The sequence below is a fragment of the Barbatula barbatula genome (assembly GCF_947034865.1).
Source record: "Barbatula barbatula genome assembly, chromosome: 1".
In the NCBI taxonomy this organism is placed as follows: Eukaryota; Metazoa; Chordata; class Actinopteri; order Cypriniformes; family Nemacheilidae; genus Barbatula; species Barbatula barbatula.
Genome location: NC_136766.1, coordinates 12763057 through 12787219, shown reverse-complemented (window position 1 = coordinate 12787219; position 24163 = coordinate 12763057). Strand labels below are relative to the sequence as shown.

The 24163-nt window shown below is 37.7% G+C and overlaps 1 protein-coding gene across 1 annotated transcript; it reads right to left on the bottom strand.

Annotated features, from left to right (window-relative positions):
* Positions 1-4686: 4686 nt before the first annotated feature.
* vstm2b (V-set and transmembrane domain containing 2B) lies at positions 4687-19772 on the bottom strand. The gene is made up of 5 exons (XM_079451232.1): positions 19068-19772; positions 18471-18658; positions 17718-17747; positions 16883-17285; positions 4687-5667 (listed from the first exon to the last, which is right to left on the bottom strand). Exons 1-5 carry the CDS (start codon positions 19138-19140, stop codon positions 5579-5581), a joined length of 783 nt encoding a protein of 260 aa, XP_079307358.1. The 5' UTR covers positions 19141-19772; the 3' UTR covers positions 4687-5578.
* Between the last annotated feature and the right edge of the window lie 4391 nt (positions 19773-24163).

Below are 24163 nucleotides of genomic sequence, written 5' to 3'. Positions count from 1 at the left end.
TCATTGATCTACTGTGCTTTATTGCATTGCTAAATACACAGAGTTTTTTAAACACATGCTGTTTTATAGAGAAAACATAATGCATTAAACTAACAAAGATAAATTCTGCTGACTGTACGATCTCCTATTAACCAGATTTGTCTTTATAGCTTCACATTTTCTAGACAGAAGCAATTCAGTCATATCTATGTTTGAAAGGTCAGCAATAACGCTAAAATTGTTTTGTGCAGAAACAAACCCAATATCAAGCAACAATTAAAAATTAGTTTTGCTTGAACAAACCTTATTTGATTTACGCAAGTCCAGACTCTTGTCCTTTCCAGACTGGACTATTGCAGTGCTCTACTGGCTGGTCTTCCAGCTTGTACAACCAGACCTCTTCAGATGATCCAGAAAGCAGTGGCAAGAGTGGTCTTCAATTTTGTGGTGCAGCCGGCGAAAGAGTTCATTACCGAGTTGTCTGCATGCCTTGTCACAGAATATATTTTTGTGTAGCTGAGCTCTGCTCAGTGTGGTCCGATCAAACAATAACAAGCAACATAATCATAGTTGACACAGGCTGTTGGCAGGGGTAATTGTTTAGAATCTTACCCTGAATCTCTCAAAGGATTTAAGCTTATCCGGATTAGTCTGAGGCTCCGAAGTCTGCACTTACTCGCTATCACTTTTAACATTTAATCAAGCTATCAAACATCATACGTCTTCTCCACCGGATTCAGTCATGCGGGTCGCTTAAGGTCTACAGATGGTGACGTGCCGGCACCACGTCTGGTATCTGTGATGGGCACTTTCTGTTCTCTCATCCCCACGGCACAAGCTGAGCTATGTAGCAAAAGAAACCAGTGTACAATAAAACACCATTGTATGCTAATTGTTTAAGTAATTTTGCAGCCGTTTATCACCAAACTGCATCCAAACCTCCTTAAGCCATTTGCCTCCAAGAATGTACTGTCTGTGATCCTGTAAGGCCCTTATCCTTGTTTCGATGCTTCTCCAAGTATGATGAATTGAGAATCGTCTTTACAAGGGCCGGTGCACCAGACACCTCGCATCCGTTCGCAGTTTAATATTCAAAGAACACGGTCGACGCAGGCCACAGAGGAAATGCTTTAAAGAAGATCAATGCGCTTGCTTAAGTGCCCGACTATAAAAAAGCTTTAGAGGGGCTGCGCATTCGTAAGAGCAGTCAGAGTGATACCCGTGTTACCAAAATGCTCTTTATCCGACACCTATTCCAGCTGCGGCAGAACATTTATCATTGATGATTACATACAAGAATAATGCGACAGGTCATGAAGCCCTTTGCTTTCCATTTCTGATAAGCACTTAATGTGGACTTGTGAAGCATATGGCTGTTAATCAAGATTCTCCAGCATGATAAATGCATGCGAGGCATATGGCAGTAGACTGTTCAGGCATTTAAGAAATTAGCCTGTGGGCATAGAGTCCTGTAAGCACGCTTGCTCGCATTTAAAAACCTGCCAACAAAGTCAGTGATGCTCAAGGGCGGTGTTTTAGGGTGAGACGTCATCTTTTTTATTTTAAGCTTTCGTCAACGACTGTTGAGGTTGTGCTTTTAAAACCATTGGATTTAATCAATTGAAAATCTTTTTTTGTAAATGCTAGACAAGGACTGGGCAAAATAAATCAGCTTGTGAAGATGGTGACTGTAACAAGGTTCAATAAAAGGGAAGGAAGGAGACGGGAACAGGCGACCATAAAATAACTTTTAATTACATAAACAAACTATAAAACACAACATAAAATCCAGGCCTGGTCCTCTCTCACTGATGGTCCGGTCGCTCGTCCTCTCATGCTCCACAATCTCCTCCGTGATACGAGATCGGTGTGCGTACAGCTGACGCTCGTCGACACTCAAGCACCGGCCTCGCATCCCGGCTCTCGTCCCGCCTACCTCGCTACAGTGACCATTATTAAAACAGTTATAAAACAGTTTATAATTATAAAAACATTTTTTGTGCGTGTTTGCCCTTCACTCTTAAAACTAAAGGTGCATTAAAGGCTCTTTACAGATATGCCATAGGAGAACACTTTTTGGTTCCACAAAGAACCATTCAGTCAAATTGAGTCATCTCTTTCTTACCTTTTCATAATTAGAAACAATTTTTTTCAGTATGAATGAAATGTGAATGAAATCAATTTATACAGTTAGACGAAAAAAAATTAATTACTATTTTAATACAATAATGTATTTAAAAAGAGTACAAAATCACTTGGTGACCAGCAAATACAACTTAATTTCCTTAGTTCCAACCTGTTGTTTTAGACTCAACGATATTGTAATTTATAATAGCTTGAGATGATACAGTAGCTCAGCTCAGCGCTCATTAAATCTGTCAAGTTAGATTTACATTACGATGGAGTCACATGAACAAGTTATTAGCATGTTTCAATTCGTTTGACGTCAAAGATGATGACACACACTATACGTGGCTATACGTGTGTTCACTCACCTTTCTTAAAAGCGAGACAGATGCCCTGCAAGGATAAGGATCTCTTCTGTTTGTTACTGCAGAATTTGTCTGCTTCAAGCTACCCACATTCTTTTGTTGCAGTACATTCACGTAAGACACACACAAGTGCTGTTCTGTGCATACATTGTGAAAATACAACTAAGGGTTAATGCATGTCCACCATGCATGTTATTCACTTGTGTGGTGAGCTTTATCAGGAAGGGCAAGATTGTCTTACTCAGAAACTTGTCCTGTCTATGTGCTGGTCAATTTCCTGTAGTGCAGTGGTAAGAGCATGGCGTTAACAAAGCCAAGGTCGTGGGTTTGATCCCTGGGGATTGCACATACTTAGAAACAAATTAATAGGATAATGCAATGTAAGTCACTTTGGATAAAAGCGTCTGCCAAATGTAACTGTAAATGAATTAGCTGATTACTTGTAAGACTGTGATTCTTATGTGAACATAAATTGCCTGCTTTATCATCAAATTAGTTTTCTTAACATGCAGATCAATTCTTAATTACCACATTATAGCTTATAGCATCTCATTAGTACATGAATTTGTACCTCAACAGGACAAAGTAGAATTTATTTTCTTTTTCTTTTCATGTATTGTTTTTGACATGATGCTAAAGCACTTTTCAAAAGGACATTGTGTATCGATCAGGGCACATGTTATATCACCTTCTTAAAGCCACACCGACTCCACAGTTAAGTACGGAAGCTGCTAATGTCCTCTAACCCATTTTCCATGACCACCACATTGTGAGATTCTGGATGAAACAGATTCTTTGGTCATAGAAATATTGTATCTAGGGGAAATCATCCACAGTTTATTTTTAATGTACAAAACATGCTTGTTAAATGAAACACATGTTTCTTTGAAACTAGTCTGATAAGGACACAGCAGGATCCTAGACTGGCATTTTTGACACATTTCCCTGTCAGACGTCTGTCATGAGACAATTATGGCTAGCAAAGGGAAACTTTGGCTTATATTTCTTGATTCACGCATCCTGAGAAATAATTAAAAAATCAACGCTTAGATTTAACAATTTCAATACAAACACAAAACTTCACATAACTATTATCACTTACAGGTGTATATTGTTTTCGTCAATAATTGTCTAACTTGTGTATTTTTTGTTTGTCCTTTGTGCAGAAACACCTCAAGTTTTCAGAGCTTTGAAAGCCCAACCATTGAGCAACAACATGTACCGGGGACAGGTATCTTTATCCTTTCAGTGCCTTTGTCACATTATTTAATTGACAGCATAAGAATTATGTAGGGACAAAGCCATTCACACATGAATTCTATGTGTATGTTACAAGAGAATGCATTTGCATCTAATGCACCAACCATATAGTGCATGTTCCTTTCTTCCCATTAAGTTTCCTTAAGACTGGAGGAAGCAGGAGAGGAAGAGAGTTGGTTCACTTGAATAGTGGATGATTTACAGTAGTGGTTAGAGCACTCAGGGTCTTGTCGGATCCTGTGCAACGCATATAAATGATTTTCTCAATTTGATGGGTCGGATAGGCCTTCACCAAGAGGAATCAAAGCGACCTGGCTTATTTCATTTTTATAAAGAAAAAATGCTTAAGTTGTGATGGTTCGCTGGATGCTTGGCTTTACCTGCTGGATTCATTTATGTTTGAAAACAGTTATTTATTCCAGTAAGAGTAGGAGGACATTTCATTGTATGGGTGAATATTAAAGTGAGTGAAAGTCAGTTACCTGGAAGAGATATACACAATGGCTGTCCGAGGATGGTTGGTTGTGTGACACCTTCCAGGGTTCCATTAAGAGAGTAAAATTTACTGCTTTACCATGGACCATTGCCTCTGTCATTCGTCAGAAGATTTAGGTAGAGTATGGTTATTTTAAGACAGAAGAGAGTTATCTGACCCTGCAAAAAGTTGATGTGTATTTGACTAATGAAATGAACCGTGAGTTGTCTGCCAGCCCCTGTTCAGTTGGTATTGCTTGCAAGAATAATGTGTTTTTCAGCTGGAACTAGGACTATTCAATTGTAAAGAATATATTGCCGTTCATGACACTGAGATGCTGGAGTGTTTCGTTTAGACTTGCAAACAACATGTACTGTAGCTATCTAACGAAAGTCTGTTTTGATAAAGAAATAACACAAAATGTCGTTACGATGTAAAAACCTAAGGAATTATAATTTTCTTATTTTCTCTCTTTTTTTTAAAAAGAAACAACTTTTATTTCAACTGATGCTGGCAACATACCAATGTTTTTTCTTATACATTTTTTTCTTGACCACCATACCTTTAATAAAAATAAACATCATTAGAGGTGACTAACAACAACTATGGTAATGTGTCTTTTTTGATCAAAATATAAGGTTACATTTTTATACATTATGAGACCAAAAAGCTCGAGAACTCAAAAGTCAGATGTGAGGAAACATAATACGCAGTATTACACACAGTCTTGTGGAAAGGACTGACATGAAAGAGTGTCCTGTTCGACATTACTGCAATGAAACCATTCATGCAAAAAAAAGAAAAGAGAAAAGGTTGGGAAAATGCAAAAGTAAACCATATTAATAAAATCATCAAATTAAAATGAGAAGGCATCGATGATTCAATTATTCATATAGTTAAATTAGAGCAATGATGAAACTGAAATCTAAAATCTTAAAATAAAAATAAAAACCCAAAAAATTAAATAGAAAAGCCATGCATTTAGCAAGGCGAACACTACTATATCGAAATCTGATGCAGTGTTTATGGATGTCAGTTGTGTGAATTACACAGTTGTGAAGCTCTAATTCACATAGACTCTTTTTTTACATTTTCTGTGTGTTTTTTATCATGCTTCTTATAGAATCCATTTTACATCCAAATCTGAGTCAAATGTCCTACAGTCCCAAAAAAGAACATGGCTGTTTTTTATTACACTAATGTTTTAATACGCTCCGAATCATACGCTGATCTTATCGTGGCATCCCATACCTGTCTGTGATGTGCCATAATGATAGATATATTTATTTTTATATATTTATATACGTAGTAATATTTTTCCCTTTTCATTTGGTACATAAAGTGAAATTGCGAGTTGTTTGGTTGTTGTCTCTTAGTAGGCAATCAGGAAGGGGAGGAGCTTATGCAGGATCAGCAGAGTGATGTAAAGGAGCGGCTCAGTGGTCGCCATTGTTCCGGAACCTACAAATGTCAGCAGCAACAGAGAAAGAGAGACAGAAACGATTGTTAGGTTACAGTACATAAAAACATACATTTAAACATACATTCATCAACATATAAAATTAAACAACATCTACTTCCTTAGCTTTTCCTCTCTAGCTATTTAATGCATCTATGGCTTATTCAGCATCTGCACCATGTTTCACATTACCAAAATCCTTCAGATGTCTCGTTCTCGTTCGACTCACCAATTTTGCTTTTATCGCATTATTCCACCGTTACAAGCTACGCACAACAAAAAACACAGTTAGTCCTCACTTTCGTCTGTAATTTTGCTGTTGGAGTTGAAAAGAGTGCTAAAGCTCCCATCGGGGCACACGGAAGAACCCTTGGACCTTCAGGGGAGCACCGTGCCCTCTGTCTGGGACCTACATGACCTTTTCTCTTCTTGACTGACAGCAGAACAGTAGCCCACAGGCTTTTTGAGCCCAAGCCAAGAAAGGCAAACAGAGTACCAAAACAGACTGTGAAATAAACACACATACGTAAAAACACAACTAACACCAGAAACAATACATTCAAACCACATGAACACACAGTTGTTGTCTCTCTCCTCAATATATGGACATACACCCACATTGCCATACAAAAACACACTAGTAATGAGTCACTGCTTAACAGAGCGCTCCTGACTTTCAGAGTGTGAAATGGCCGTCTGTTTTCCGTAGTTCTGAGTTTCCCGTGGTCATATCTCACTGCACTTCTTTACTCTAACTCTCCCACAATCCCCAAACAGATTAGCATAGTGTGCCAAGCTGCCTGTAACAGGTACACCATGGCACAGCACGATTGCACAACAACACACAAGCTCCAGGCGCATGTTGTACAGTGATCTCCTGGAGCGTGTCCATTTGACCTATACATTCACAGCTGGCTGTTTCTTTTATCATCATTGTTGTAGAGGTAAGAAGGTGGTGTTGTCCCCTTACATGGGTGGTTGGGTTGGCATAGGAAAGGATTTGTGAAATGCTGTGGTTCGCTGAAACATTATAGCTTGGGTTTACCAGAGAGGCACTTCATAGTACTTTCAGCTTGTTCTTCTCTCTGTTCTTTTTACAATTTATTTATATATTTATATCAATTCCTGAACTTAAAAATGATCTTAAAGGCTGAAGGCCACAGTGGCTGACTCAGGCTGAGTAACACTGGAAATATGGACTTATTCATGCATGTTTTTCTTAGTATAAGGACCATAAAATACAGCTATAACAAAATTAAGAGACCTTTCCAAAATTATTTTCAGCTATGTGTTTGAGTAAACAGACAATGTTTGTTTTATTCTGTGAACTGGAGACAACTAGTCTCGCAAATTCCAAATGAAAATAATGTTTCTTATTTGCATTTATTTGCAGAAATCGGAAACCGAACTATTTGGTCAAAATGACAATAAAGATGCAATGTTTGCAGATCTTAAAAGTCGCGAAGAAAGCAATTTCATATTCATGTTTACAAACAACAAAATACTAATGTTTTTACATGCTATTTAGGATCAGTTCAAAAATGTATATACAGTATATGATAGAACGCAGCTTTGCATTTTCTCAGTTTTCACATTGCTGTTGGGTGACTTTTAAGCCCCTCCTGAAGTTTATTTCTGTTAAATTTTGACAGACACTGGACTGGAATGGCCATAATACATGCAGAAATGCTGATAAAAGCAAAACTGGAGTGTTTTTCCACAGCTATATATTCCTCAAATAAAACTGAATATATTGTTATATGGTAAATATCGAATAATACCATAAACCAGTGTTGAATAAAAAATACACTGCTCTGATAATGGCACAGCTTATAATGATAACACATGGGTAGTGTACTAAACTAAAGATCTTGATGAAAATTAATTTTGTTGCACTGTACTTGTATGTGTGTAATGACAAGAAATTAAATCAAATCAAATCAAATAAAAAAATACCTCCAATGTATAAAGTTAACGAAGTGATCTGAACCAGATCAGGATATCCATTGCCACATGTCAAAACCATCACTTCACCAAGCAATAGGGAGCTTTTTTTAAACGTCCCACTACATTTCTTCACCATACTCTTACATTTTAATTGATTCACAGGATCCTCTATTAATTGACCTTCAGTGTCAACGTCACTCTGCACACAATCGAAAACTAGATACACAAGAGATTAGGCTAAACAAGGGTAAGTGAATACACGAACAGACAAGCAAATCAGCTAAAATGCCAAAGTCATGACCCTGACTGCTGTGGAAATAATTACAGTCAACACAGACGCAGAGGGATTCTGAGTCCAGCTCATTACTCATATGTCAGCAGTAATCTCATCCTATTCCTCACTTAACCAATCTATAAAAGGATATTAATCTGTCTGTTCGCTTAACACATTTAATGAACCCACCCCAGTACTCACAGTCAATGCCACTTTTAATACAAATATTTTATCTTTGAAGGAATATGGTTCCACTCGGAGATGGATATGTTGGTACTGTGAAATCACAGTATACCCCTGACAAAATAATCCGAATCATTTAGTTTTACAAAATAGAATTAAAAGGACATTTAAGAGATGAGTGTATTTTGGCATGTCCTCGGCGTTTTCACTACAGCATATGGCAGGTCACTCACATCTATTTGAGACATTTGTTTCTTTTGCATTTTAAAGGTTCAGTGTGTATTTGTTATTGACAGAAATGTAATTGGAGACATAATTATGTATATTATGAGGTGTATAAATACTTTACATAATGAAGCATTATGTTTTTATTATCTTAGAATGAGCTATTTCTATACATACACCGTGGGATCCCTTGCATGGAATTCACCATGTTGTTTCTACAGTAGACCGAAACTGCTCTATTCAACTCAATTCAATTTTATTTATATAGCGTTTTTCACAATGTGCATTGTGTACACACAGCACAGTGCATGGTGTTTATAGAACAAGCAAGATTATTCTAGTAAATAATATCTAATAAATGCAGTCTCCCAGGGGTTTATTTTGCATATTTTGCATTAAGTGAACACTCTACAGAGCACGTTTCGTTAATACGTTACCTCCTTCGGCAAACTAGCGAAAATGTGACGACACTAGTTCTGTGTTAGCCACCGTAGTGCCTCGAAAGGGAGGGGTGGGGTGAGCTGTTGGTTGCAATTCACCACCTCACCTCTAGATGCCGTAATGCATTGTATTTTATACAATAGACCTTTAATTAGGCTTTGATCTTCTATGCTACATTCACTGCTTATGTTTTGTGGACTAGTCATAGTAAAAAGCAGAATTTCTTTAAATGTGCCAGTTTATAAAATTTTTGACACACTGCAATATTCATTTTTCTTAAGTCCATCCCTCAGGGAATGGAAAAATTACGTGACATTCTCCATGCAATGCTGTCTACATGATTATCTTAATGATTGGAAGTTAACTCAAATCTAGGTGTAAAACAGCTGTTTGTAGGAATTAAACTCAGTTCAATTTTACCTCTTTATTGGTAATAACATACATTTCTTTTAATTGCCATGCTTATAATTTATATCTTTATTCTTTTCACCTCACAACTCATCTCTTGCTTTTATCAATTCTTCCAACTCCCTTCGATCCTAGCAGGTGCCCTTACGAACTGTTATAATGGCCCTTGAGGGCCCACTGAGAGATCAGAAGCAATGGACTCTTAAAATGAAGGATTAGAGGGTTACAGTGTGATCATATCTGTGGAGCTGAGGTTATGTCTCTCTCCCTCAGAGGGAATAATAGTGTTTCAGCAGAACGCTCAACACACCTCCAAATCCAATTGACTATGGTTTGTTGAAACTATGCTTTAAGCTGCAGGTATAAAGTTGTCCGCCCAAGCATGCCTGTGAATGCAGAGACTGATATTGTGAATCAATAATACCAGCAAATGACTTCTTTTATTTTAGTATGTGACATTGAAGAATCTTTATGAGATTTATAATATCAACCACTGGTATAATCAACAGCACAACTATGATACCTACACAGTAAAGCTATATGGAAAACTAGAAGCACAATATGGTAAAAGGAGGAGGCTTTTCCATTTCGAAATTCCATACTTTTCCAGGATCAAACATACAGACTTCCCTGAAGATTTTTCAGACCATATTTAACATATATAAAATGCTGCATCAAACTGTTCACATGTATATAATTATAATATTTTACCAATAATCAGTGGACTTTGTAGCTATACCTCATACAAATTAATTAACACCAAACCAAGACATGTTCAGTGCACAACATTGAAATTTAGTGCAATTGTAATAATATGTCAGATTAAATAACTGTAAATCTTCAAACCACAACAACAGAAGGATTGGTAAAATACAATTCATTCATGAACAAGAAAAGAAAACTAAAATGAATGAACTTGGCATCTTTAAAATAATTATAATGTCCAATCGGGGCCATACGCAGGATCTTAGAAATACAAACAGAAAATATTTTCTTGAGCTACATATGTGCATTTTAGAACAATTAGGTGCAAATTATATAATAATAGCTAAAAGCATGTCTGTCTTTAAATGTTTATCAGTGATAAATTAACATATGGTCAATTTATATTTTTTATACAAATATTACCAGATTGAAATACAATCAATCTTTCAAGAGCATTTGGGTTTGGAATGACAATTTTACAGACATAGATGCGATTCAAAAATATTTAAAATAATATAGAAAGAGAATTAAAGAACAAGAGTTAATTGATGCGTTTGAAATATTTGCAAATCATATAGTAGTTCATCATATAGATGAACTAGTGAAGGTCTGGTCATGTTTTTGTCTCATTTTAGCATTTTGTAGTTTGCATTACTGAATATTACAATTGTCCGTTTAGTCAGGTTCGTTATTTTTAAATGTAGGTGTGCACTCAAACTTGGAGAAAGAGGGAGAAAGCAATCGGTCTGTTTTGCTGTAATATATTTTAGTAAAACGGACAGGGCAATAGAACTATTTTCTCCATACTCAATTTTCTTTTCCATGCTAATCCAGACCTGGAAAACAATCAAATAAAAATCCATACTTTTCTAAAACGTGTAGGAATCCTGCATGACAGTTATTCCCTGTGGACAAGAGCAGAGCTTTAGCAAACAAAAAGATTAAAGCTTAAGGGTCTGGAAAAGAGGGATTATTGACCACAGAAAGACAACACAAACACTGTATTCATGCTGATAATTGGCTTGTTTTAGCCAGTGCATCTACAAACAGACACAGAGAACATCAAGACAGTCTACCCTCAAATCCTGCACTATATAAACTTTATTAGCGTGGAATATTTTAGTTTATATTTTATTTACTTATAAAGTAAATGCTAAAAAATAATAACTAACATGACTGACAAAATCCAGACACTGATATCAATGATACAATGGACATCAGGGAAAAATCTAAAAGCTATTGAAGGTCCAGTGCATGAAATTTAGCGGCATCTACTGGGGGGGTTGCAAATTGCAAACAACAGCTCACTCCACCCTTCCCTTTCAAATTACTACGGTGGCTGACACAGTACTAAGATGTCATCATGTTTTCGCTTCTCTGCCGAAGGAGATAGCTTATATATGAACATTCCATTTAGGGATCCTGTAGAAACAAAATGTCGAGTTCCATGTAAGGTGTAATTCTAAGGTAATAAAAACATAACGCTTCATAATTCAAGGTCTTTATACTCCTCTGAAGACATAGTTATGACAATGTAGCAAGCCAAGCGGGACGAGAGCTGTGAGGGAACGGCGCGAGGACGGTGACGTGTGTGATAATGAGTGTCAGCTGCACGTTGCACCGGTCTCACATCTTTCATGGAGAAGCTCCAGGAGCATAAAAGGACAAGCGACAGGAGTGTACGATGAGAGAGGACAAGGCCTGGATTTTATGTTGTCTTTTAGTGTGTTTTGTGGCCGGCAATGGACCGTGAATGAGCTGTCGGCATTTTACTTTTGTTTTGTTTGTTTATTATATTAAAAGTCGGTTGTCATGTATGCCGGTTCCTGCCTCCATCCTTCCTTTTATTGAACCTTGCTACAGACACTATATTGCATTTCTGTCAATAGATCCTCCAAAAAAATACCCATTGGACAGCTTTCATACTTTATTATGGAATGTCCCATACCGTAATTTGAACCAGCTACCATTTTGTATTGTTCACGGTCTGAAAATCCTCACTGCTGTCTTTCATGCTTTATGTTCAGTCTTACCTTCATGTCTCTCTCTTTCTCTCTCTCTGTTTGTGTGAGTCAATCGCTAAACAAAAGCTAGACTGAGACAAAGTTCTCCTTGATTTCCCTGATGTAGTCAGCAGGAACACAACTAAGCACCGTGTCTCAATACGACCGAAGCAAAGATGAAACAATTAACACTCGTCCCAGAGTGCTGAAGAGCTCCCACACATTGACAATCAACAAACACATCTAGCAAATGCATGCTTGCAGTGGGGGGCTGCAGTTGGACTGGGCTCACCAGTGAAAGTGTGAAAGCTGTCCAGCAGCACCAAACACTGGGCTTCTCAAACACAGAATTATCGCACCTCCAAACCCCCTACGCTCGCTGTCACGCGGGATTGCAATTTGATTACAGGTGAAATAACCAGATTGATGCGCACACACACAAACAGAGAGTAGATTAAAACAGCAGTGCAGCTGGATTGATATAAATGTATCAGGGTGCCAAGCAGGGCTTAAAACATTTATTCCACTCTGAGCAGAATCACTATTTTATCGCTTCTGTTCTTGTGTTTCTTCTGAAATATTTTGTTCCAAAAACGGTTTACTTACAAAAAATACAGGTTAATAACATTGTTTTATTTTGGCGTATGCATTGTACAAAGCCTAAAAATATACATTTTACTTTGTGTTTAAATTTTTTAGTTTTTAAACATGTTTAAACTTCCAGTAAAGCCATTAAACATACCTCCGTACGTTTGGTTGATGCTCCTTTGTTTAAAACAAAGTGCGGTTGTCGCTTACAGATGTCTTGCGTAATAATATGCCATCAGAGCACGGCCATTTCAAAGTGTGTTGACTTTCACATTATTGAAAGCATGCAATACAGGGCCTTAAATTGTACACCTCGTCACTTAGCGCGTTCTTTGATTGGATAGCTTTAAGTCTATTTAAAACGGTTCCATTTACACTATATTCTATTCCTCCGCAAAATACAAAAGTCTGCCGTTTACATGTCACGTCTAAAAGAACACAGGAAAAATGCAAGTTGCACCACTCTCTATTTGCTGAAGTGATGTGCTCCTATGGTGTCTTCCAATGAAAAGCAATCACAAGCCGTAAATTTATGAAAATTATAAACTAATTTCAAGCTCTGAAATTCCCTTCAAATAGCTATGCTATTAGCTTTATTTATGCTATTATCTGTTCATCTTTGTTGAGCTTCTTCTCCACTGAGCTTCATCTCGGGAAGAACGAGAATGTCACAACGCATGAGTGTTGCATCCGCCTTTCTTTTTATTGTGAGTTTGATCGTCGTGTGCATTTAAAACAATGAATTTGAGCTGAGACACGGCTAACTGGCTAGGAGGAGTAATCTTTTTCTCTTTATCTTCATTGTAATACTTCATGGTTTTAATTTGCTTAACTCCTGTCCAGTTCTTAATTTCTCTTTTCTCAACGTGCTCTAAAAATATACTCACCTGCCAAATTAAGCTCTATATCCCTTATCTTCCCTATCCCTGTTCCTGACACAAACAGCCAAACGGTAAATATATATAATTTGCTTACAGAATAAGATTAGTCAAACCAGCTCAATCGTTGTTAAAATGTTTTAACATGAATTAAACCTACGGCAAACACAAACAGCTTCATTATACAATTAGGAAGCAATGGCATTAATATGAAATGAGCTTGTGAAATAATTTAAGAGTATGCTGAGACTCGTGCACCAATAAAAGCATTTAGTCTAGAAGACGTCTACACAGATACATTTAATGCTTAATGCTCTGAGAGAATTAGGTGCCATCTGACAGTAAGTATTCCTTACAAACATGTGCATTTTGTAACCTCAATGTATTTTGGCTCGGTGGGATTCTGTACCCATTTTCTACAAGGCATTGAGGTTATCTGCTCCTTCCAGTCAGGATAGACATGCCACAAAGGCCTGCTGGGGAAAAATAAAAGACAGCAAAAACAGCAACAGGCAATTTGATGCACCTGACAGCATGCAGAAAGCCATGCTTTTCAGCTCCCGCCCATAGCATTCCTATAATATTAATGGTTTCTGCCACTCAAAGTGATGACATTGTGCAAAAGTGACAGGCACATGCTTCCGAAAGAGAAGTGAAAGAATGAGTATGTGTGTGTGTATGAGTAAGAGAAAGAGTGAAAGAAAGTAAGAAAGAAAGCTGATGCCAGGGCCAAAATCCTTCAAATATGCAATCCTTTTAATTTGTCAGACTCTTTACCCTTCTGACATTAATAAATAAGTTAAACAGCTTTTAACCAAAAAAAGGAAAATCAAAACAAATGTAAAAAAATTTAACAAGCAGTGACAAGGCATGAATTATTCACTTTCTAGTTGTTCCAAACCTGTGTAGATTTCTTTGTTTGGTTGAATGTAGAAAAAGATATTTGGACGAATGCTTGCAACCAAACAATTCTGGACGCCATTAACTGCCACAGTAGCAAAAATGACAATGGTAGTCAAAAGTGCCCCAGAACTGTTTGCTGTCCTACATTCTTGAAAAAAACTTCTTTTGTGTTCAACAGAACAACAAAATATATAAAGTAATTTTTACCACTATGGGAGTCAATGGGTTCCAAGATCTGTTTGGTTATAAGCATTCTTCCAAATATCTTTCTCTGTGTTCATAAGAACAAAGACATTTATACAGATTTGGAACAACTCGAAGGTGAGTAAATGGTGACAAAATTCTTATTTTTGGAACTATTTAACTGGAACTATCCCTTTAATACAACATGAAGACCAAAAATTATATCCACACGTAAGTTCATTTGTACAGCAAATATAATAATATCAAATAGAAACGCAGAATATCTGTTTAAAAATGCAATTTTGGGAAAATTGAGGTAGAAAATAGAACTTCAGTGACTTAACATATAATAACAATCAACAATTTTAAACCATACCATGTATTTCTTTTGTATAGCCACGTTTACAGAAGGCACCAACAAAGCACGTGGCTTGTCAAACAGACACAGAAATGTACATCACTAGGCACACTGCTGTCTTTTGGAACTGTTATCCAGTCATAGCAGTGGGCGTTTACTTCCAAGTTTTCAATGCGGCCCGCCCATAAAAACCAAGTGTTTCTTGAGCCAGCCTCAAAACCTGGGTAGAAAATGACTTGTTGACTTCTATATTTTTTTATGTAAAAACCATGCGGACGTCATAAGTAGACCCCAGACAACAGTGTAAATAATTAAAAAGGCCAGTTCAGGACACCTTTATGAAAAGATACCAAATATTAGCTAAATCAATATATGTAATAGATGCAGATTGATATTTAAAAGTATTTCGTATATCTTTTCACTGACATTTCAATATAAAAACATTTAAAACGCTAATAAAATCAACAAAGCTGAATAAGCTGATTACCTCAAAAAACTATCTCTGCTATTTCATAACACTTGTCTGACAAGCATAAGTAACAAGACCTGTTTTCTGGTTTGGTCATGTGATGTTCAACATATACCCTATTCAAATATTAGAAACAGACAGGAGACACAACTGGTGTCCTAGAACACAAATATTGACAATGACCACTAGACACCAACAGAGTCAATACCTAGTTGCCCTTTTTAAAAACTATAAAATGCTTCTAAATTCACTGTATCTTCCAACAGACCACAGTATTTAGTCAAGCTACCTGCAGGGTAATGCATCCCGCCACAAACTCCTCTGGCTCAACTAGACACTTGATGTAATCACCCGCCGTTGTCTGCAGAAATCGCTTCTTCGGTGACAGAACGGAGACTCCGAAACACACTCAAGCCTCTAAATCCCCACCGAAGGCCCCATAAATAGAGGACCTGACCTCTGGGCCAGAGTTAAAGAGACAAGGTGAAGTCTCGATAACCTCACTGCCACACCGCACTGTGGTCATAAAGAGACAATGAGGGTCAGGACTGATGCTCTAAACAGCTGCGTCAGACATAGCCAGTGTCATCAAGTGCTTTTAATACTCTCTCTCTCTTGCTTCCCTTCAATCTTCAGATTTTTGCCTTTCACAGAGAATACACTGATACATAAACAATCACACACACACACACATCCACACATACCATTTTCTCCCAGACTGCCTGCTGAGCAGACAGGAGTTTGATACGGCAGGGCATCAAATTAAACCTTCCAGCAGCGACTGTAAAATTGGATTATTCTGAGATATGCTTCATTGATTAGTGTGCGTTTGTGCCTGTCTGAAAAAGTGATGCCTCTCCATCACATAAACATCGACATCAAAACAAATCAAGGAAATAGACAGCTCTCTGAGGTATGTCAACAGAATATATCGAATAATACTGGTAATAACATTGGAATTTATCCTTCTCAACCACGTACAGGTAAACAATTCAATGTTCTGCATTTCACTATATGCAATAGTCACATTAGACACAGTCTCATTGACCACTTCATTAAAGATACATCCAAATAAACTTTGAATAGATAGAGGTCATTCAAGTTGATTCGCTATGCAATGGTATTATTATGGATGGAGGAAAGAGAAATGCTTAATATAGCGGCTCTTCAGAAGGAAGCCCAGCCTTCCAGTAAAACAAGTCAACTGTCAATCATTAAATACAAGCGATTCTCCAGGGAAGGGGATTTGTACAGAGTACAAAACTTGTACAGTAGCAACATATTATGTGATTTTTAACTGCAGTTTGAGCTTATAAGAAACAAACTTTATGTCAGGTTTAACTGTTTATCAACATAATGTACCAGACTGTAATGTGATTCATATGATGGGCCTAAATTAAACTAGCAGAAATATGTTGTTTTATCGTGACCTTTGCCAAAAAATGTAAGTAGGCTATATTTATGTCAGAAATAGCTGCACCGATTCGTTGTAAACACGGTCGCCAATTGACGAGACTTAAAGGGACTTTGGTTTTACGTAAACGTATCAAGCTAATCCCAAAATGCCATTAAAAGAATCTCACTCAATCAGGCTCCAACACCCTGTGTTTCCTCTTTTGACCACTTAGTGCCGCTGTTGCACTTTCACTCACCGGATCCGTGCTGTTGTCTCAGGATGGATGAATTGCCCGGCCGAGGCGAGGCTGAAGACTTGACTGCAGTGTCAGTCGTGGTGGTTGAGGCTGGAGCGGGTCCGATTCCGAGCGGTGGAGGCACGCGGGGTTTTCCCTGACCCTGGCCCGGCTCGGATGTGGCCCTTCCGCCCGTCGCCGTGTTACTGTTTCTCAGCGGCCATCGGTTCTGGATATGCGACACGGCCTCCTCGGCCAGCATTCCCTCGCGTGGCGTCACACGCAGAATTGCCTGCACCTTGTTTTCCTGAGTCTCATCAGAGTACAAGTCCAAAACCCGACACTCATACACGCCCTCGTCCTCCTTCCGGACGCCCGACAGGCTAAGCTTGTGGGAAATGGCGTTGCCCTGCACTCTCACCGTCTGCTCATGAAGACAGAAAGAAATTATATTAAAGTAGGGTTTGCGAACATAATCCATCATTTACTTGTCATTCAAATTTCCGTATTTGTCATTAAACGGCAACTGAATGAAAGTTCAATTTAGAATTTGCTGTGTGCACCTTTAGATGTTGTGATTAATACATAGGCTAATTATATTTCCCATACATAACAGAAGTGTAAAACATGATTTTAGTCAGTTTTTGATTTCCGTTTATTGAAATGAATGCAATTATAACAGACAATCCGCCGAAAGACGGAGCTCCTGCCGACGAAGCGCAGCTGTGATATATTCATGTAATGAATCACGTGTCAAAAACACTAAATCCCTGTCATGGATTGTTTTTGTATTTTATTTCGTCTTCTGTCAGATAATTCCACAAAACGCTCACAGAATGATCATCGGAATACTCACGCTTATTTTTGTGGCGTCCCGGTGGGCAACCTGTAACAGATCACATCAAAACATGAACAGGCAGCTAGATTGATTCATTTTCTTGTGTCATAACATCAATAAGGAACAACTGTTGAAGCTTGAAAGACCCTCGTAGTTAATCATAAACGAGAGGTCCAGTCATTCTCATCAGCACCATGGACAGCAACCGTTGCGCGTTTCACATACTTTTTCCTGTCACGTTTTATGGCTTAGGCTATATTTCATATGGATACGTTTTTTTTGTATTTCTGGTTTGAATGAAATTTAGGCATTCATGTCACGTTTGTCCTATTGATGCGAATGTCCTATTGATGCACGCTGAGGAAACGTTAGTTTTGTTCGAGACAGTCACAATTTGAAATGTGCGATTTATTTTTTCCTGGCGTACAATGATCCATCTCAGGGCCATGTTAAAAGCTTTGTGACATTTACATCATGTTGAGTATGACATCACATTCATATCCTTCAGCCGAATACCCCCCCCCCCCCCGACTAACAATCCAACATGATTGAATGACGTGCTTTACGAATCGATTGCTTTTTGCGTTAATTTGGGCTCACTCATCAGAGGGATACATCAAAGTAGTACGCCGGGGGAAATATGAGCACGTGAAACCTCCTCGCATCCCACTGCGGCCGTCAAACAGCCCCCCTGGTGCAACTTTCACAACAGGTCTCCTATGGAAGACTACCTGTTTTCATGCATCTCTTAGAACACCAAAGGCCCTTTACCTTAGGTCTGTTGGCTGGAGCACTAATCTGAAGTTCGTGAGCGAGCTCTTTAGGGGCTGTTTCCTTGAGGTACCACCACTGAATCTCCAAAGAGAACGGCGTGACTCCAACGGCTCGAAAAGCGCACGGCATCTCTATGTCCTCGCCCTCACCGACACTCACATCTTTGGGCACTTCAGTAAATGAGGCTTAATAAAGAAAACAAATCAATAGCATATAGTTGTTACTAGAAATCCTTCGAATTGAGAAACCAAATAGGCCTGTTTAAGATATATGCACGCATTTGCATTTTGTTAATAGTTTTCAACAATTATTTAGGCTATTATATTAAGTTAAAGATTGGAGGATATTCAACTCACCACGTAAACGTGATATTTTGCCTAGCATACATATGAATTTAATATCACGCAACATGGCACGATAAACAGTAAATAACGAATCCAATATAACCAGATGTTACACAGCATCACGAAAAAAAAGATAAAAACTTAATTTCAGAATCACTAAAACGTATCTACTTTCTCTCACTAGACTCTGCTCTTAAATACGCAACAGAGAGTGGAAATCTCTGACATCGAGGACTGTAAGTTTACTTACCATTTACACAGAATAGCAGGGGCGCATTCAGAATCAAATAATAAAAGACGCCGTAGAGTCCCCGTTTTTCCATGTCATAAATAAGGTGGTCAGATTGGAGAACGAGTGAAAGTGGTCATTTGACCAGAAGATACAGGTTTTATTTCATCTCCATCTCCATAACTTCGTCTGGTTTTGCTTTAGAAGACACAATTTATTTCTCCGAAATGTACAATAAACGGTCTGAAATCTCCAAATAAAATACTCCAAGGATGCTGCGTCAGTCAGCCAAAACGTAAAATCCAATGTTGCGGATCAGAATATCCCTTTTCTTTTGTGAAATCTACGCGTTCTGCAGGATCTTCTACAGTATACTCGAGCGAGTATCCTTTCCCTCCTAAAGAATCCTCTGTTTGACCATACGCTGATTTTCAAGATAAAACTTGCTTTCAACAGTAGGAAAAAGGCTCACTTCGGTCTCCATAAAAAGAGAAAAGATCCGCGATTTGTTTCCACCACCCATCACAAAAATCCCGTGTATATGTCATCGAAACAAAAATAAAACTAGATGGAAAAAATCCAATGTAAGTGTATTACCTCGACGTTTTTAAGATGCAGTTAAAGTACCTAAACGAAGAAGAGGCATCAGTGGATAGTTCCAGCTCTGTGTATGAGCGCGTGAGCAGCGAGGAGGCGCTTTGGCATCTCCAAACCCGCGAGACCACTGACAGACCGACGGGGTTTGGGAGCAAACTAACTCTCTGTCTCTCAAATCAGCATAAGGCTCCACCAATAAGAGGAAACCCGTTCCAAACGACGTCCACAGCAAACGACTGGCCAGAAAATAAACGGCAGTTAAATGATTCATGCGACTTACTCTACGAGATCAACAAGCATCCCTTAAAGCAGCTACCGTCACAGACTAAAGTCTTTTTTTATTTGAATGTGAAACACTCCAAGGCTTCAGGTTAGTCGTGTAACGTTTAATGTAATTCAGCTTGTGCTTCTGGTATTAATAACAGAGGAAATCTGCATTTCTTACGTCGACAAGCTGTGGACATGACCATATTGGATTTCAGTCTATCAGGATCATTGCTTCCCTTTTCCACCATATAGCATTCCAATATTAGAGTTAAAAAAAGGTTGCAGTCAGAGCTGCTGTAGTTATAATTGTAATGTTTTTAGTACAAATGTGAAAAATTTAGTTTATGTTGAAAAACGGACAATTGATTAAAAACAAAACCACAAACGTCAAAGTACTACTGCATGTCTACTACAGATCAAACCAAGCATATTCCTTCCTCACATAGAATTGCAGGATATGTCACCATTTCTGACCACTAATCCAGTGTTTTCCCTGGAGTCCCAGGCTTGCAGCAGAGTGCTTCTCTGGCTGAATCCTAAAACAGCCCTCCCAGCTGCCTGCCTGCCAATAATGTAGCACTTGTTCACCCCTACACTCCTATTAGCACTTCACCAACACAGAAAGGAAGAGATGGAGATAAGGGGAGAAACGGGGCAAAACTAATATTAAAATCAAGCTTTTGTAGGTTACTGATGTATTGGTACTGGTATATAAGAGAGATGGTAAGAGAGAGTATTCAGTGTGGTTGATAAACAAGATGAGAAGGTATATGAACTAGCGAGGCAGTGTGAGAGGCAGAGAGGCATTGAACAGTAGAATAATCTATCCTTCCTCTGCAGGAAGATCCTCATCAGTCAAGTAGTTCAAAAACAGTTCTCAATAATTTTTGTGAGTGATGTCAGGAGTCCAAAGTAAACCGATGCCGCATTTCTGTCCATCTCACGTGTCCCTCACCTGCAGGTCAACTGCTTGTCCTTGACAATGAGGCAGGTGCCAGTGTGTTTACCCTTAGTGACACAACAGATCTAAACCTTTTACATTGCATAATGCTTTAACCGAAGAATGCTTGTCATTGAACTAGACTCTGGCTCTTTTGTGTCTGTATAAGGATATCCAAACACAAACACGCACATAATGAGCTCGAGGCGCTATTCATAATTCATTTTTATAGAATAACTTTGATCTGTATACTCAGTAAATGGCACTATTGCAAAAGCCACCTTATCTGGGCCTGTCACTAATGATGAGATGCCCTTTATCTGGTGTGGACCAATTGCACCTGTCACTTCTTATGACAGAAAGGAAACTCTTTTTATGCAGCGTGACAGCAGGGTAACAAGTTCCTGCTTTAATAATTAACAATGAGCAATTCAACAAATCAATTCAATTCAACTCAAGTTTATTTATGTAGTGCTTTATACCAAACAAAAGAATTACAAAAAGAGTATAAGATATAAGACAATATATTAAGTGTAAAGAGTACAAACAGAGAGGAAGTAAATGTTTATGATTAACATATTATTTGCCTTGTGCAATAGGGTCATGTTGGAATAGAAAAGGGCACTGTGCAAACTGTTGCTAAAAATATATAAGCACACATTTCCGTAGAATATGCTGTAACATTATGATTTGTGGTCATAGAAATGCCTAAAGTCAAACATGTTTATTAGAAGGGGGTGTCCCAATACTTTTGTCTATATTAGGTATAATAACATGTGTTATCTGCAGGCTTCGTAAAAAAGGTACAGGGCAAATATTTACCATATATGCTGTTTAGATTGCTTGTAATTGGGATGAAGTAAACATTTTTTAATTATTTTAACATAAAGTGTTTGATCGTGTTGAATTTAAAACCCAAAACTGCAACTCCACTAAACCCACCAACACTGGCTGAGTATGAAAAATATGAACTGCACACAACGGTTAAATTACACCAAAGTGATCTATAGTATAAATATTTGTGTTATTTTTGCAGACACAAGTTGACTTAAAGCTGAATGTTGTATTCTGAGTTTGACAACTGTGTCACCTTGAGTTTTCCACATGAAAACTAAATTTAAGAACGTACATTAAAACAGGAGCCTTTTTCCTTTGCTTCACGGTGAGTCGTGATATTCAAACAAAAACTGGATAAAGGTCTCTTAAGGTTACCCTTTCAGCTAGCTGTGGTCGTCATCTCCAAAATCTCACATTTCTTTTCTGTTCCACAACATTTAGCAGAAAGTACAATTAGATATTTATGATCTCTAGGAAGATGCGTCTGCTGCTGGGCAGTCTCAAGAGTAAAAAAGCCAGTTGGGTCGTTGGGTGACAGGAATTCTGTCTAATTCATGAGGCAATGTGATATTAATGTGTGTGGCATGGCAGATGTAGCCTACAATGCAATTTAAAACAACACAGCTGAGGGCACTCAGACTTTTTCATTCATCTCCATGCTATTTTTCAACCACTGAAACCTAAGAGAGAGAGTTTTCTCTTTTTTTCCCCAACACACAGGTTTCCTTAAGCGACCTGGTATTAAACTTTTTTGCAAAGTTTGTCAAAGGATTGGATAGGCTGTTCTAGGTTCAAGAGGTTTCTTATTTGCTTTTTTTATTTTACACTGGTGTAACATTGGAAAAAATTGAAAGGACAGCTTATTGGTAACACCAGTAGCAGAGAGAAGCTTAGATAGACCCCCATTTTGACTTCCACAAACTAACGCTCTTTTATTGATAAATGAACAGCTATTGGGAAATAAAAAAACTACATTTGCAACTCATAGTCTTCAACTTTACAAACTAAGCAATTATTTTTCAACACCGTTCTTGGTGCTGTCTATTTCTATCTTAAAAAGCCTTTTTGGCCCTTTCACAAATCTGTTCGTCTTAATAGGTTCCACTAGAAGAGGCCTACAATATAAATGTTCAATGTCAATATATCAAAATGTCATTACGTTTTGTGATTGAGGAAAAAGCTCCACCTTCATTGACCTAAAAGAGAGTTTTTAGTAGTATGCATATTAGTTTTACCCTTACAATGTTTCCCAACCTGAATTTTCAATCTTTGTTGTGTTTCCTGATATTTTATAATTCAGCAACGACCTTACCGATTTCAATTTATTTACCCCATTGAGGACAGCACAATGCAAAGCCAATGTCTCACTTTTCAATGTAGTAGATAGGGTAAGAGAAACGCAGAGGCGGTAGGAAAAGAAACCAATTTATCTGTGTATGTCTTCATACTTTGGGCTGGATGAGACAGAGAGAGCTAATAATTTTTATTTGCCGCACTTTCCAGCCAGATGGTTTCATGTTCAGTCACGAGGATGGTTCTCCACTGCTTTTGTTATGCAAAATTGAACAAGGATGAATACGAAACAGGAGTTCTTTCCTACTGTGACATGGGCAGATTTATATTGCCGGCATCCATCTTCAGACAAATGTTTTAAATCTAAACATACTGAACAGGAAATGTATGTGTGCGTGTGCCATTCATCTATACTATTGAGGGCTAAATGCTTGAAAATGTCTAGTTTTCGGTTCTAACTAGTAAAATAGCTCATAAATTCAAAAAATTATGTTTTACTTTAATCCCTTAGGACATTTGGGATTACTTAATTTTTAACACTTTGTTTATTTAGATTTTGACACTTTTTAGAATAATAGTTAACTCATCAAAACTTAAAATAATTGTAAGTGTGGGAATTATGTGACCTAAAGCTTCTACTGTATATTCTGGTATATATATTCCAGCCCAGTGTCTGTTGAATTTCAACAAAATCAAACATCAGGAGTCACAAAGACATCCAACAGTAATGTGAATGACTGACAGCATGACAAGACACAAAACTGTTATTACACTAGAATTGTTTTTACTTTATAGCACTAAAAGTCGTTCTTGGCTCATATCACAATCATTTCTATTTCATTACGTGAACTACTGACCATATTTCTCAAGTTTCAAACAAAAATATTGTTTGTATTTGCATTTATTTGCAGAAAATGAAAACTAAAGAAGCTAATCAAGATCAAAATAAAAAAATCTTATTTCTTTCAGACCTCAAATACTAAAAAGAAAACAAGTTCTTATTCACTTTTAAGCAAAACAACAGTAAAATTTGTAAATGTATTTTGGAAAAGTACAAAAATATTTTTTAATATGACTGAGGAGCTATATACGCAGCACTTTTTCCGTATAAAGGATCTGTATGCCCCTGTATGATTCTTCAGCAGTTCTACAGTATATAGCACCTCAGTCATCCCAAAGAACC

What these genes read in the sequence shown, in the direction of transcription:
- vstm2b (XM_079451232.1), bottom strand. Translation starts at nt 19,140, where the DNA reads ATGGAAAAACGGGGACTCTACGGCGTCTTTTATTATTTGATTCTGAAT. An exon ending in CCTGCTATTCTGTGTAAATG is followed by an intron (nt 18,659 to 19,067) that starts GTAAGTAAACTT and finishes TTCTTTATTAAG; the next exon opens with CCTCATTTACTGAAGTGCCC. An exon ending in CTCCAGCCAACAGACCTAAG is followed by an intron (nt 17,748 to 18,470) that starts GTAAAGGGCCTT and finishes GATCTGTTACAG; the next exon opens with GTTGCCCACCGGGACGCCAC.